Below are 16,216 nucleotides of genomic sequence, written 5' to 3'. Positions count from 1 at the left end.
CTTTAAGGCCTTGAGTTTAGATATGATTCAAGAGATTTTAAAGACTCTTTCAGGACCTGCAGACCCCCTGATATAGGTGCATGCATGTGTTTGTTTTCATGTGTCTTTGCATGCTTCTGCATCCATGTGTGTGTGTGTACTATGGATTTGGTTCCTTGCCTAAAGGTGTGGTTCCTCTGTAGCTGATGGTACAAGCTGAGCCTGAGCAGCAGGGCTGGTAGATGGGAGACGCTCGTTGGGCCATCGGCTGTGGAGAAGCCCTGAGAGAGGAGCTGCTGGAAAGGCCAATGTTCTGAGGAGGCACTGGGATACAACTACAGAGAATGGTACACACTCAGTTTCAGCCAACAATCACATTCCATGACCATTGCTACTGCATTAAAGCTGCACAAGATTTTTTACGTAACAATACACCCGTCAAATCAGTCTAAATCACAGTGGGGCTGCAACAGAGAAAAGCGTCCCATCCCCACTAATTGAGATGCTGTAGATTCACCCTGTTTCCCCAAATGCAATTCTGGTGTCTGGTGTGGTCACTGGTGGGAAATCTTCTCCACACAGGAAATGATGAATCAGAATTTAAGAGTGAGATACAAAACTGTCTCCTAACGTCACCCTACAGGATTCCTGGGTGTTACCTTTCACTGCCACTTGGGGCCGCCAACATGCAAAATCGGCATAGTGCGGCTTTAAACAAACATCTAACAATCCAAAATCAAATTCAAATATTCCAACCATCTAAAAATCCCTGAATGATATGAAATCACAGTTTGGGCTATTCTTTTGGCCATGTTTAACTTTTGAGTTACATAAAACATGTTGTTTTTGAATAGTAGCCTTAGAAGTAGCTGTGACAACAATTGTGCTCTGTGATTTTAGAGTGGGTACCCTCACATCAAAGATGTTCTGTTTAACAAAGTTCAAAAAGTAATTGCATAGTTGATGTTATTAACAGCAACCTCACAGTCATTGTGTTTGGGTAAAATAATATGTGAAGGAGTGTTTACCAGTTCAAACGCTCCATGTGTCTTCATCTGTCTTTGAAACTGGAGCAGCAAGAGCAGCTCATCTTCTGGCAAACAGAGGCCATGTGTCCCTTTGCAGCCACCGTACTGACCAGAGAGAAACAAAAGCATTTGAGGAATGTTCCGAAAATATGCTTGAGAGAGTAATAATTTAATATATACAGAGTACCTGTATTATATGAGCAAACACAGCACTGTTGTCTTTGAGAAAAAAATGAGATGAAAACATTTTAATTACAAAGGCCACATGGTCCTTAATGTGCTGACTAAGATTGACCTCTAATACATAGAGGTCAATCTGAAAATAAGTGTATTTTTCTGTGACATTCTAAAACAAAAGGTTTTCCTCTGGCAGCAGCTCCAGTCTACCTTCTCTCTCCTGGTTGTCTCTGCATGTGAGCTCATCTTCAGCCCCGCCAGTCCGCTGTGTGGCGGCAGCAGGAAACGCAGTGTGTCCTCCAGGATCAACTCTTTGGTGATCTGTCCGTCAAAGGCGGGGTCCCTCAGCCCAGTAAACCTCAGGTCAGTGTCAAGCTGTACAAGACAGAAGGAGAAAGTCCGAACTGGAGTCAAGCCCCAACCAGTTGTTGAAGACATCCTGACCTCTAGTGGATATTTGAGTTCTGATCACCCCAGAATCAAATGTGAGTTTCTTCCACTCCTTATACCCTGTGGTTGATTTGTACAAATTCAAAGCTGCAATATGCAACTTAAAAGGTTTTAGACTTTAGAAATACCGGTAAATAAATAGGATATATTCTACATTATCAGTTTGTGTCTGTCTGTGACCCTGTGTGTTCATACCTAAATCCCCCCTTTTGCCTGAAACTGGCTTTTCAATGATGTTCTCTACATTTTTGGGCGTATACCATCTGCTGTGGGCGTGTCCAGTGGTGAGCTGGGTTGTGACTATTAAGTGCAGGGAAGACATAGGAACAACAATGGCGTGCAGCAGACAAGACCCATTCAAAAACATGGTGAACATCAGCATTGCAGCTTCTGCTTCTTCAGCACCTGTGGAGGCTTTATGGATGCTGGTTACCTCATCCTCAGGCTAGATGACAGCTCATTAAGATGAGTGACAAGTGTTGGGGGGGGGGGTGACTTGACCAACTGAGGAGGAGGAGGGCGGGACTAACAATACACTTCCTGCCTCAAGAAAAGCTTTAACAAGGGCAGTCATGAGACGGTAATGCAAGGTTTTCTTATGATTTCCTTCCTTTTCTCATAATGCCTATAGCCGCTGAACAGTCTGTGAATGGAAGGAAGGACACTGGAAATACGTTTCTGGTTACACGTTTCTTATAAGACATACAGCCATCTGGAGTTACCCCATCATTAAAACCTTTTGGACTGATGTTCATAGAACTGTCGCTGACATTTTGGATTTAGATGTTGAGTTCACTTGTCCTTATTTCTATCTGGGTAACATAGAAATGGAAATGAGTAAGAGTGATAGATATTTGTTGAAAATCTTTATGGCTGCTATAGGAAAAAGGCAATAACTAGGCATTGGCTTACCGACACTACGAAACCAAACCCCTTAATTTCCCTTAAATGTCCTTGTGCATGGTTTACAGGGTTATTAATGAGTTATTAATGGAAAGTTCCTGTCTCCCTGAAATTCACATGAAATTATAAAGTAAGCAGTCAAACATTAAGGGGTGTTTAAGGTGGTTTTGATGGGGTCTCCTCCATTAATAACTCCCTTAACTCATTTTAAGGGGATTTTGCAAAAATGAAGGGGTGAATTAATGTAACTGTAAGGTTATTTTAAGAGATTACTGGATCATAGAGTGATGAACCTCCTACTCTTGGCCAGTGGATGAACATAGTTGATTGTATATACAGTATAGAATGTTTGACTTTTACTCTAAGACTACAAAAAGACAAAGGTGAGGCTTATTGGGACAAATGGATAGTATATTGCAGGCGAATTGAGAGCATGACAATTTAATCCCCTTGTTTTCAACTTGTGAACTGTCTGTTTAAACAAGGGAAAAAGGAAATGTAATTCCTGGCAACCTACTCCCCTCTACATTTTTTTTCATGTTTCTGACTTCTGTTTCTAACCCTGTTAAGATAATAAAAATAAAGTATAAAAAAAAAGACATGCAGGCAGAAATAAGTCCACCAGTCTTTTCGCTACTCCACTCATCAGGTCAGTTTAATGCAGCAGCATCAGCTCTTGTTCAGTCCAGTGGCTCACCTACTGTCTACTAAAACACTATTAGTAGCTCTCATTGGCTCCTGACCAACACTCAATCCCCTAAACTAAATGAGAGGAATGTTATGAGGGAGGATTCCATGTCCTTTCATCCCCTCTCAAATTGCCTCCTGCTTATGCCCAGGCTATTGAGTCGCCATAACAAATTTGGATCAAGTGCCACTAATTACAGCGTTATCTTGTCTAGTCTGTAGTCATGTGTAAAAGAATGGGAATCCACGAAGAACTGTTTTCAAATATACAGAGAACATGGGACGGGATACAAAGCGACAGAACCGAGAGAACATGTCCGGCATCTGTGGGTCAATCTAATTAAAGAAGTTCAAGGACGGTTATTACTGTTACTGTGAGCAGTTTTATGTTTCAGCTCTGTGTGTGAAAAAATAGACAACAAAAGTACATTATCTAGAGAAACTGTGTAGCCCGGCTGAAAGTAGTTGGAAGTGTGCTTGCTTCAGCTTGTTGTCATGGTCTGCCCCTGTCTGCCATGATCTGCCCCTTTCAGCTCTAGTGTCTGCCCTCTTAGCCCTAGCCCTTGTGTCTGCCATGGTCTGCCCCTGTCTGCCCCTGTGTCCTGGTCACCACCCCTTTCACTCCCCAGTCCTGCCATCCTCCTGCCAGCCACTAGATGCCCTTGGTCTTTCCTCCCTTCTCTGCTCCTTCCCTCCACACCTGCCTGTAATCAGCTCATCACCGGTCTGCTCGTCTGCTCACCTGCTTCCTATCAGCCCACAGTATTTATCCCCAGTTTGCCATCCCCTCTCCGTGGGATCATACACTTTGTTTTTCCATGGACTCGACTACCGTTCAGCCTGCCGGCCAGACTCCAGCCTTCCTGCCTCGCCTGCTTCCCTCGTCGGATCAGTTCAGCTCCCCGCTCTTTGGAGCCCGCTCTGCCTGGCTCACCTCTGCTCTTTGCCTGTCCTGCCTTGGCCCAGCTGCATGCCAATCCTCAGCTCCAGGGTTCCGACTGCCTGCCCAGGCCCTCGCTCCAGCTTCCAGCTATCAGCTACCAGTACAGTAAATAAACTGTCTTTTGAACTGTGCTCCAGCCCCTTGTGTCTGTGTCTGCATTTGGGTCCTCACCACACCTCACCGTAACACTTGTAAGGTTAAAAAGTTGAATTCAGTAGAAAGAGGTAATCTTTTAAAAGTTTACTATTTGACCACTAGATGTCACCATTCACGCTCCTATTAACTCCCATTCAATTTTCATAATACAAAAAGTAGAAGTTGTACCAAGGAGTTGAATACAAGCATAAAGTAGGCTAAAATGTAGTATAAAACTAAAGTTGAATGGAAGCTCTAGTGTAAAATAGCTAGGAGTATCTATCTATTTTTATATCTATACACCTTTAACAATATCAAAAGATATAAAAACAATATATTTTTTTTTAAAAGCAAGAGTTTAAATACAATGAAAGTCTCTGAAGTGCATTGACCACCATATATTTTTTTTTTAGATTTAGATTAGCACTGTATCACATCTGAACATTCCACCATTCATTGCTATGGGAAAAATAAAAAAAGTGTACCTGAACATTTTAAAGTTGCAATCAAAGCATGTAGAAGGAGTCCAAAGTGTTGGAGAGCATAATAATAACAAATAAATAGTCGGAGTAGAATGAACGTGCACGCTTTCATCTAGATCCTAGAGGATACTTACTACTGCGCTCTCTTTTCCTATTAGTGGCACTAATAGGACGTGTCTTTTAAGAGTGTGGCACCACCTAGAGGCCACAGAAACAACAGCAGAACAAACAAGGGAGGGCTGTAACAGAAATAGATGAGTCAAGCGTTCTGAATGAACTCTTACCTTGACTACGACAGGTATGAGAGAGCCGGTGAAGTGGAGAGTGAAGGTCAGCAGCTGGTAGCACAGCAGGCACCTGCACCACAGTTCAGATCACCATTCATGATCAATGGCACTTAGGAAACCAAAGGTAAACCAAGGTGAATAGCAGACAACACCCCTTGATTCCTTGTCCTCTTTAGTTTATCTGCTTCTAATCAGTTATTTATAGTTATCTTAAGTGCATACATGTACAAAAAGGGGAGAATAATAAGCAACAAGAGACTTGAATAAAATAGAATAGGACTAAAGCTGAATTGGAATAGAGAGAGAGAAGTGGGAATTTAATGATTTAAAGAGTAAATAAACCCCACCCAAATTTGTGGTGAAGCCTGACATCTACTGGTGAAAAGTAGGGTACTGAACTGGCCATCTACTATTGGCTGATCTTTGGTGCCAGGTGATGTCACCACCTGTTGTACTCTATAGAAGGTGACATCATCCAGCACAAAGACCAGCCAATAGCAGATGACCAGTTCAGTACCCTAGTTTTCACCATTAGGGGTCAGGCTTCACTGCAGATTTGGGTTTGGGGTTTAGTTACTCTTTAAAGCACAATCACTGGCATAATGATTTGTGGAGCGTTACCGGTGGAGAGAGTCAGCCTCCTGATTGGTCAAGACCGCAGCCATCAGCACCTGACCTACGACCTCCTTCACGTGCCCCAAGGCCTCGTGGGATGCTGTTGACCCCAGCTGCTGCAGCAGGAAGGTCTTGAGCTGGGAAGGAGGGGGAGAAGGTGTCAAACACAACTGTATAGGATAATCTGTCTGCTGCCACAACTTGCTTTGGACACTTTTCACACACTACATAAGATATCAATAAATCAATGCAAATATTGAGATGATTGAATGTAATTGTTGGACCATTTAAAAGCATTTAAACTATTATGCAAAGCATTTTAGAATGTGAGCATATGATTTAAGCGCTTGATGTCATTTCATTTTCCGGAAGATTTTCATTCCAAAATACATTCTGTGGAAAAAATGATTACTTCATGTTTGCTGCATGGTATTTATGCAGCGTATTTAGAAAGCTAGTAATTCCATAACAATGCAATGGCAGCCAATCTTTTTTTTTCCATATTAGGTGTCGCATTTTATTTTATTTTTTTATAAAACTCTTCATTCTCCCAAAAGACATCCATGCCCAAGGTGCGAGTCTAGATTTAATCTTTAATCTCAGATTTGAGCCCAGATTTGATTTGTCATAATCTGCATAGGAACTGGAGAGTAAGTCTATTACATCCCCCAAATCTGAAGCATGTGGCATGTTTGGCTGCTCATCACACGCACACATGAACACGCACGCACACACACACACACACACACACACACCCCCCCACACACACACAGAGGGCTATTATTAGGGCTTCAAAAGGCCTGAAGAGTCTTGAAGAAAACACCCTCATAACTGCAGGATCAGGATGTGGATCAGGATGTTCAGATGAGCAGAACTACTTGGCAGGGAGCTGAGAAAAGCACTGATGGCAGACTGTTCCTTCATGGAGCCAGGAGCATAATGACAGTGTTTTTGATATTCTTGCCTTGGAGTTATAACCTCAGATGGTTGTAACGCTAATATTGTGAGGTTTTGGGAGCAATTTTCCTTCGATTTAACCCTCCCATTTACTTCCAATGTATCTGAAATTATACCTCAGAAACATAGAAAAAAACTACAAAAATCACATTTCATTAAAATCTAATTCTAACCTCACTTTGTCCCATTGCCCCTCATCGCCTCTTCCTCCCCTAAAAGTAGATTAAGACACAACTTTTCAGAAAAGTTGAACCTATGAAGTTAGCATGGTAAATGCATTACATTTTGTGATCTTTGTGGGTTTTTAACACATATTTTTAGATACAACAGCAGCCATGGGAGCTAGGCAAGTCATGGGAGTGATGAATTGGCACAAAATGACAACAGAATCTCTCTGTAATGAGGAAAAAAGCCAAACAACCCCTGATCTGGGGTTCTTCATTCTGTTTACACTGTCTTTCCTGTAGCTACTGTCTACTGCATAGTAATTACTTTTACTTCATGGGAAACAGAAAATCTTTAGTGGTGACTTCATCGTGTACCAGGAGGCGTACTTAAAAATTCCAACCAATAAAACTATCAGAGATTCCGCCCATCCACCCCTCCCATCACTTAATACTGCCTTTCTCTCCCTAACTGATAACCCATTGGTTTATACTCTTGAAACTCCCCAACCCCAACACTGTTTGTGTTCATTTATACCTGGGTACATGAGTGTGGGTGGAAGTGTGTGATGTTTGGCAAGTACACTGTTTGTGTGAGTGTGTACATTCTGTTGATACTTCACTGTCTTTCAAGTGATCTCCATCTTGACTTTTAACCTTGATCTATGCTAGTGTCTCTCTCTCTCTCTCTCTCTCTCTCTCTCTCTCTCTCTCTCTCTCTCTCTCTCTCTCTCTCTCTCTCTCCCACTGCAAATTAAATCCCATGTGAGTTCAGAGTGTATCTACTGACCCAGTTTGTGACCGCTCTTCTCAGTCATTCTGTTTAGCTCGTTTAGAACGAACATGTAAGGAACGCAGAGCAGTCAAACACCGCTGAGCACCCCTCTGCACAGCTGCACAGCCCTAATCAGCATCACATGGAGAAAGCATGCCGTGTCAACACTGACAGAAGGGAGACAAAGAGACCAGCGCTATCCCTGTTGGACGCAAAGAGGGATAATAGCCTCCTGTCCTTCAATATACCGCTTCACAATATGTGGTAAAGAAAGGAGCAAGTTTGAAATGGCATAGATGTATTTGTCAGCATTTCAAGGCCATTTTAAGAAACAGTTATATGCATCAAGCAGAATGAATGCTAGAAATCTGGTTCAGTCAAGCTGAATTAAATAGCCACACAATTATTTATATTCAGTTTGATTGCTTTTATTCCCTACGTATCATTTGCTTTTTCAGCAATTTTATATAATTACCTGGTGTCTATAAAATACATCTGTTAAGTTTTTTTTTCAGTAAAAATCGTTTAGTTATAGCTTTAGCTATTCGCTTCCCAGTGTTTGTTTCCCACCTACAAGAAAATAGGTCATTTTACATAAGCAGCTGCTTATGCTAATGAGCTACTGTGCTGATTTGTCGATTTCAGACAGTCCAGTGTCTACATAGACACTGGAGCAAAATCTGACTGGCTTGTACAAGGGGACGTGTTTTATAGTTGGTGACTGTGGGGAAATGGCATAGTAACATGATTCCATTTTTTTACTATGATTACTTCACACCTCCAAGTACCAAAATCACCATAAATACTAAGAATTGCCACATCCTAGGATACCCCTCCTTTAAATTCTTTATTTGTGTACTTATACTGTAGTTTTCCTTTTCCCTGTCGAATCCTACTGCTTTTGCTGCTGCAACTTTTCTAAATTCCCCCATCTTATCTTCCACCAATATATGCACTGGCATTGGCGTTATCCATTTTTACAGGAAAAAGTCTAGAATGATTGTGGCTTGCTAGAAGTTGGAGTACCATAAGTTGGAGGGCCATAAAGCACACAATGTCCACCAGGCAATTTTTTGCATGGTAGCATCCTTTGGGGACAAGGCTATAGAATGCCTCATAATATTCTTATGCATCCTGTGGTAATATAGAACATTGATGACGTCAATGGACATGGGATACAAAAGACATTGAACATGAGTCACAGGGACGCTACCTGAGTGGTCTGTCCATTAAGCTCCTCACCGCTCCTGATCATGCTGCTGTCATGCAGGAAGGCCGTCAACGGGCTTGCCGAGGTGACCAATACATAGACGTTCACCATGGCAACAAGACCAGGAGGTACGGATGGGTTCGTTGAATGTCTGTCAGGAATCCCGTTGGATAAGAATGAAACACAGCAAACACAGAATGTATTGGGAAATCATTAGATCTGTCCCGATGAGAAAGAACAGAGTCTGCTGGGACCATGAGGAAGGAAAGTCATCATGTTGCTCTCTAGCGGTTGCGTTCGAAGTACAGTAAAAAAAAAAAAAGGCTTGATTTCTCTATGAAAAGTATTCCATTTCCATGTATATACACTTTTATAGTGATTACAAGCTAAAGACGAAATTGAACTTTGCAATGTTTTATTGGAATTAACATCATTATAAGTCATAGTTTATAACCTTATCTGTTGGTGAATGACTATTATATGTATTTAAAAATGACTGGATGAGGGTATTTGCAGTAATGAATGCAACCAGCAGGAGTGCTAGTTGCCACTTTCCCTATCTATATCGATATTTTGGGATCAAATTGACTGACCTGTCGTGTTCTGCTGAATCTTGAAGAACTCTGAGCTTCTCATTGGTTGATCCACAGGCATATGGCTTCATAGGTAATGCAAATCCTGAGAGGGTGATACAGTGATAGACATACTTGAAGGCATATATAAACCACAACAACAGCATGTGTTTTAACCTGCTTGGAGCACCAGATAGTGGGTTTACCTCATCTATGTAGATAATTCAGATAGTGTCAGGTAAGCAACAAACTCCACCCATCTGGCACCTATGTAAGCTAAAATAAACCAGAACAAGAATTTGCAAATGCTATTTGATCCAGGTCTGGTACAAAGACACATGGCGTCTAACCCTAACTTTTTATATTTAACTCTAACACACACACACACACATGCACACATGCACACATGCGCACACACACACACACACACACACACACACACACACACAAAGCTTATATCCACATCTGCCAGACAGGCAATTGTAGGTCCATTTGATGTGATCTTAATGGTCCTTTTATGGAGGGAATGGAATGTATACATACAGTATGTGTGTGTGCCTGTGTATGTGCTTGTGTGCGTCTTGTGGGCATATTAAACTAGACCAGGGGCCTTGTGCATAGATAGACTCTTAACCTCTTGTGGTCAGTTTCTATAGTCCTTCTCAATATGAGTTCTTGTGCGTTCTTGTGTCCTCCATGACGTGTTTTACGTAATATCTAATGGCCGAAGTACGATTAAAAAACAAAAGAACGCGAGGATGGAGGACGGATAAAGCAGATGGATGAAGTTTACTTTCCAAGACCCAACCAGAATGAATGGGAAGCCCCAAAATTCATTTGGTCAACAGTCAATAGTGCAGAGCTGGTTCTTGAGAAGTTCTCTTGTTGAAGAATGTTCTCCAGGAGGACACAAGTATTGACTTGACATTCTCGTATTTGATATTCACCTATGGTTAACTGTCTATTTACTGCTTAATGAATGAATTATGTGATGTATTTCCTATTGAAACAGGATATTAGGGGGTGGACATAATGCAGGGCGGAATCATTCAACAGTGTAAACCAATGGGATATCAGTTAGGGAGAGAAAGGCGGTTATATTTGATGGGAAGGGCAGAGGGGCGGGATTGTTCAAAAATCTGTGATGGTTTTAATGGTAGGAATTTTTACGTATGCCTCCTGCTACTGCATGAAGTCACCCCTAAAGATTTTCCGTTTTCCAGCTAAAAAGGCAAAAAAATCATTTTTCATTTCAGTGTGAGTTTAAAGCTCACTTCTCACTCAGGCTCTTCAGCACAGGACCCTCCCCTGCTACACAGCCAGCTAATTAGCCGACTCACAGCTGTTAGTGATTATACTCATTAGTAGTTGTATATCTTGGCCACAGGCCTCTACATAGCAAAGCATTGTCTTTGTATCTCTTCTTTATATTGTACTGTTCTCTTCCTAGCACTTCTACCTCCACAATATGCTTCATTTCTGTCCTAGCTATCCACCTTGTCATTGCATTGCATCCAACCCCATCCAACTGCATCTTGGGGCTTCTCATTCGTTCTCGTCGGCCAAGTCACCATCTGATGCATCCTCAATATTTTGTGGTTGGCAAGTAAACTTACAGAATCATTATTCGTCCTCAGCATTCTCTTGTTTTTGTTCTTTGGCCATTAGATAACAATGCAGATTGAGAATGAGCCTGCTGTCTCTGCACTTCCTTGCTCTCACACTGACACGGATCACCCCGACACCCGCTGCCCTCTCTGCTGCATAAAATTCAGACATTCTCCATCATCAAACTCCTTGACATCTGACTGCATAGCTACCATCTGTCTTCAAGTCACTCCTCTCAAGAAAATTGATGAAACCTAGAAGACCCATAAATCAAAAACTACAGATTGGTATTGCTCCTTCTGTTCTCTCCAAAACTCTTAAATGTTCTGTCTACCTGGCTGTTAGCCTGTTAGACCCCAACTAGTCTGGCTTCATTCTACTGAGACTGAAGCACTCCACTCTGCTAGAGGCATCCTCAGGCCTAACTGCTGCCTTCAGCACTGTCAACCACCAGATGCTCATTGACACCCTTGCTGACTCGGGGATCTCTGGCTCTGCACTCCCATGGTTTGCCTCCTACCTGTCAGTCTGCACTAATCAGGTATGGAGAGAAACTCAGTCCTATGCTCCCTCTGTTCTCTCTATACTAGATTGCTTGGCCGTGTCGTCACATCCCACAACTTTTATCAATGCTATGCTGATGACAGGCAACTCGTCCTGTGACACTCAGGTTGAGCTGTATGTCTCTGCTTGCCTTGCTAACATCTCTAGTGCATGTGTAACCACCACCTCAAGCTTAGTCTGCATGTTTGTATGTCTGTATGTTTTCCAGGGAATTGTCAAGGAAATGTCTGAAATTACCATTCTATGGATACATGAATATTGTAGGGGCATGGAGGCTTTGACCATTGCACTCCTTCCCATTGGTTGCTTGTAATTTTGGGGATCTAGAAATGTAGGTTTATTCTAATGTTACATTCATTGTAAGTTGCTCTGGAAAAAAGTGTCAGCTAAACAAATGTAGGCTAATATAAAATGTGTTGCATAAGATGTGATGATGCCTGGTTGACATGCTGTACTTCTGAGCTACATATCAATAGGGAGTGAGAGGGCATTGTCCTCCAATGGCAGACTGCTGTTAATGAAATTCCCAGAGAGAGAGAGAGAGAGAGAGAGAGAGAGAGAGAGAGAGAGAGAGACTTCCAGACACATAATTGGACCCACAGTATGAAGAAAAAAGTACACCAGCCTTCCTCATTTTTGTTAGCAACTAAACTCCAGCACACACAAGAGGAAAACAACATTATTGAACTATTATTGAATTTCCTGAGATCAAAGCCGCCTGAATGTTGGCCAAACTGGAAAACAGAACTATCCCTCTCAAGATCCAGAGCAGTCAGCACCAAACAGCACCAACATGGGGCAGTGATGGCTGGCTATCATTATGTCTGACTATGACTGACACTGAGCAGAGTTTTAGCAAGGGGCAGTGAGGGGGGTTGCAAAGGAAAGGATGGGCGCAGGAGGGTAATTTCAAAGAAAGTGCACCCCCTGTTTTTAACTATGGCTCACAACACTGGGACTTTGCTGCTTCTGTCAACATTTATGCTGGACCTAAGCAGAGGAAAGACAATATTGTCATAGAGGCAAGAAGGACAATGCGAGTCTGTATGGAGAACAGAGGAGGGCAAAGTAAGGACATGGCTGATGTAGGAGAACATAGGAGATATATCATTATCTATGTAAAGCCTTGTTGGCATTTTTATGGGATAATTATGATAAGTTGCCCCAATGCCTAACAGAAAATAATAATTATATTTCTCCTTACATATAGGAGTGGAGCCAGTGAGTGCTATGTTGATATTGTGTGCTTCTCTGAAATAATCATTTCATGTAATTAGTCTTCAGTGGTTTCTTTTCTTTTGGTCTTTAATCTATGTGCACTAGGAGAGAGGAGGCCTTTCAAATGAGGTAAATGGCTAAAAGCCATACACGTGGAGAGAGTATACACATCCTGGTACAATTAATACTAATGGCTATGAATTGGCTATTCTTGTTTCACCAATGCAATACATGCAGAGAGTTATGCAAAGCAATTAAAAACCTTTTTTCAGAGGAGTCATTTGTTCATTTTTTTTCTCTGAATGCAAATACATTTTGAAAGAATACAAACTTGTTTTTAGACAACTAAACTACTAGCCCACAATAATTTATTCATCCATCTTACAGTGGGGTGACTAGGGAAAGCTATGGCACCACTACATAGTCAGAAGCTTCCTTCAAAATTCCTTCAATCATAAATTGCTCATAAACCACCAGTTTCTTCAGATCTTCTTGTGTCCAGGCCTCATCTCTGAAGACCACTGGTGTAAAGGATGAAAGATACGTTGTCCTTCCATATTAAAGCTGTAGACTCACCTGAAAGGCGTCTGTCTTTGTAGAACTGGCAGAGGCCACCGCCAGCATCAGAGAAGGCCTCCACCAGCCAAGGCACCATATTGACCTGAGGACAAAGGAAGATTTGTGACCGAAGCAATGGTACCACAATCATCAATCAGTTTTGATTAGTTTGCTTTCACTTCAATCAACCCAGGAGGAACATTTTCTTTTCTAAAATTAAAATTGAAACCTGAGAAGGTTGTCATCCAATTTCAGTTTCTATTTACTTATTTAATTGAAATGAAAATGAAATTATTCTTGTCCTTCTAGAGCATTAAACCATGTAAGACTAGTTTAGACTAAAAGTGCATCCAAAATATGAGCACTGCTAGCCTTTATAAAGGAGCTTGCAAAGGGTGGGATTCTGCTGTTAGGTCCATTGTAAACAAAGAAAATGGAGGAAAAGTTGGTAGTGGATGTTTCTGCCCAGTTTTCACGAACAGAGGATATCACGATAAAATAAACGGCATCAGGCTTGAAGACAAAAAGTGCTGCGATTGAAAAGGATGGCTTTTTTCTTCTTTAGTTAGCTAGTGACATTAGCTAATGTCATTAGCTACGCTATCGAAGTAATTGACAGTAGTAATTGACAGTAGTAATCTCCAGCGCTTCTGCCTGTGCAGCCCATGTTGGAGTTACTGGACGGTGCTCAAGGAAGGAAAAAAAACCTCTGTGTTTGGGATAGTTGGGAATACAGCTGTGTTAGTTTGTTTACCGAAGATCTAACTGTTTATGCGTCTCCTGTTTCAGCTGACGGGTGTTCTTATTTGGGAAAAGCTTCTCAGAGGCCGCTGTGTAACTGAGGCTGGGCTACAGTTACAGAGGACTGGGCTTCGGTTACAGAACGGCCCACAGAACCTCTGGCAGATCTTGTTTCACGACTGCTTCCACATGAGAAAACAACTAGGGGAGCCAGAGGATGGAGCTACAGGGCCGGAGAAAGGGAGACAACATCACAAACACACTATAAGCCAATACAGAACTATGTAGGAGCAGCATCCCAGCGTATGGGACCGCGTTCCCAGCGCAGGTCACTGTCAGTCCCTCATGGGCTAGCTCATTCCTAATCAAAGAGAAGCTGGTCTCACCCTCTGATGTGGCTGCAGACGAGAGAAGGAGACTCTTCTTAGGCAACTCTTCTCTGAACCACTGAGACACACCAGCATGCTCCATTCACTGGCACCTGAGAGAGAGAGAGAGAAAAAGAGAGAGAGAGAGAGTTGCTAATTTCTGTACTGCTATGCGTGTGTGGTCTTGCTTTGAATTTGACCCTGGAGTGGGGAATAATTACTAGCCACGGAAAATGTAATGAACACCATTGCACACTGTGGGTTGAAGTGAAAAAGAATGGCAGCATGAAGAAATAGAATGGATGATGAACGGAGAAAGAGAGAAAAAGCTGGAGAGAAAGAATGGTTAGAGAGAGAGAGAGATAGCTGTGGAACGGAAATAAAAAAAAAAAGTAGTAAGCACCTTGCCCAAATAAATGAAGTTTTACCTAATATGGTGAGAGAGAGACTGAGGGAGAAAAAGAAAAACAGAAAGAACAGAGAGAAAGAGTGAGAGAGCGTGGAGGGAAGTGGAGGGGAACATCTGGTAGTGATTGTGCAGCGTTGGAGGAAATGTGCTGGTGTTTTTTGGCGGAGGCCCCGGCTGGTTCGGCCCTTGTGTTTTCAAGTGGAGAGAATAGGAGGAAGTGCCTCTAACGGCATCTCTGACAGACAGACAGCACAGATGGAGAGGTTCACCTGGGTCTGGCTGTGGGAAACAAATAGTGACAGAAGAAGAGAAAGAGAAGAGAGGGGAAGAGAAGAAGAAAAGAAAGCCCCTGATCCTGATGAGGACAGTAGACTCCTAACACTTTAGCATACACTATGTTGACTGATAGTAGGCTCCATGTTAACACTTTACATACACTACGCTGAGTGATACTAGGCCACTAGCATTATCTTAAGTAAGAAGACTGACCTTTTAGTAATAAAATGTGTTTTTTTTAGTAAATGGTTTGTAGATTCATACATTTTATATACTCAATAGCCACAGTATATTTTTGGAACTATTTCAGGTGCGAATGATTTTTAGCTGTACACATTCTCCCATTGCTGCCACCTTCACTTCCTATGGAAACAAAACAAGTCACGCTCCAAGTCTCGTGGAAACCCTGTCCACATGAAAAGTAGTCCAAGCTAGTTCAAAACACTAGCTTACTTTTGTATCACATATCACATTTCATGTAAATTTTACCAGTCTCCGACAAAAAATTGCCAGACTTGGCCGTATATCATTTAAGATTACTTAGGCCTACAACAATGTTGGAGGCTGTGTGGGAGCATGGAGGCTGACCACTCGTATATTTTCTGGAATTGTACAAAGATAAGGCTATATTGGGAAAATGTCAATGTGGTTGTTAAAAAATTCTTGGGATATGATATTCCAAATACCTGCCCTGTGATGTATCTTGGGAACATTGAAGATACTGTGATGAGAGAAGATCTCTACTTGACTAAAGTTTTACTTGCAGCAAGTAAGAAAGCCGTTACCAGAAATTGGCTTAATGTAAACACTCCAAAACAGGAACAGTGGCTGGAAATTGTCCAAGACATTTTTGTTATGGAAAAGTTGACATACCTTCTGAGAGTCAAAGAGTATACATTTAAAAAGAACTGGAAAAAATGGAACATTTATATGAGACATGACACCGACTAAATGAATGCCTAATTAAAATAGATTTGTATGAATATTGAAATATTTCTCTTCATTGTTATTTTTATTTTCATTTGTTTGTCTATTTTATTGTACTATTTTTTGTGTTGATGCTGATGTGCTGCTGATGTGCTGCTCTGTCTATATCTTTGTGAAACTCAA

At 41.7% G+C, this 16,216-nt stretch overlaps 1 protein-coding gene across 1 annotated transcript in view; it reads right to left on the bottom strand.

The window, feature by feature from the left end:
- cped1 (cadherin-like and PC-esterase domain containing 1) overlaps positions 1-16,216 on the bottom strand; it is a 69,613-nt gene that overhangs the window by 39,342 nt on the left and 14,055 nt on the right. Inside the window, exons 3-11 of the mRNA XM_078282066.1 lie at positions 14,440-14,534; positions 13,331-13,415; positions 9,386-9,470; positions 8,796-8,943; positions 5,693-5,823; positions 5,069-5,141; positions 1,395-1,559; positions 1,008-1,112; positions 160-314 (exon numbers count right to left, since the gene is read on the bottom strand). Of these exons, the coding sequence (XP_078138192.1) occupies positions 160-314; positions 1,008-1,112; positions 1,395-1,559; positions 5,069-5,141; positions 5,693-5,823; positions 8,796-8,943; positions 9,386-9,470; positions 13,331-13,415; positions 14,440-14,534 (1,042 nt within the window). The remainder of the gene's footprint in view (positions 1-159; positions 315-1,007; positions 1,113-1,394; positions 1,560-5,068; positions 5,142-5,692; positions 5,824-8,795; positions 8,944-9,385; positions 9,471-13,330; positions 13,416-14,439; positions 14,535-16,216) is intronic.

The sequence above is a fragment of the Centroberyx gerrardi genome, chromosome 24 (genome assembly GCF_048128805.1).
Source record: "Centroberyx gerrardi isolate f3 chromosome 24, fCenGer3.hap1.cur.20231027, whole genome shotgun sequence".
NCBI lineage: Eukaryota > Metazoa > Chordata > Actinopteri > Beryciformes > Berycidae > Centroberyx > Centroberyx gerrardi.
The sequence above is the reverse complement of the archived record's forward strand: the minus strand, read 5'-3'. Positions and strand labels throughout refer to the sequence as shown.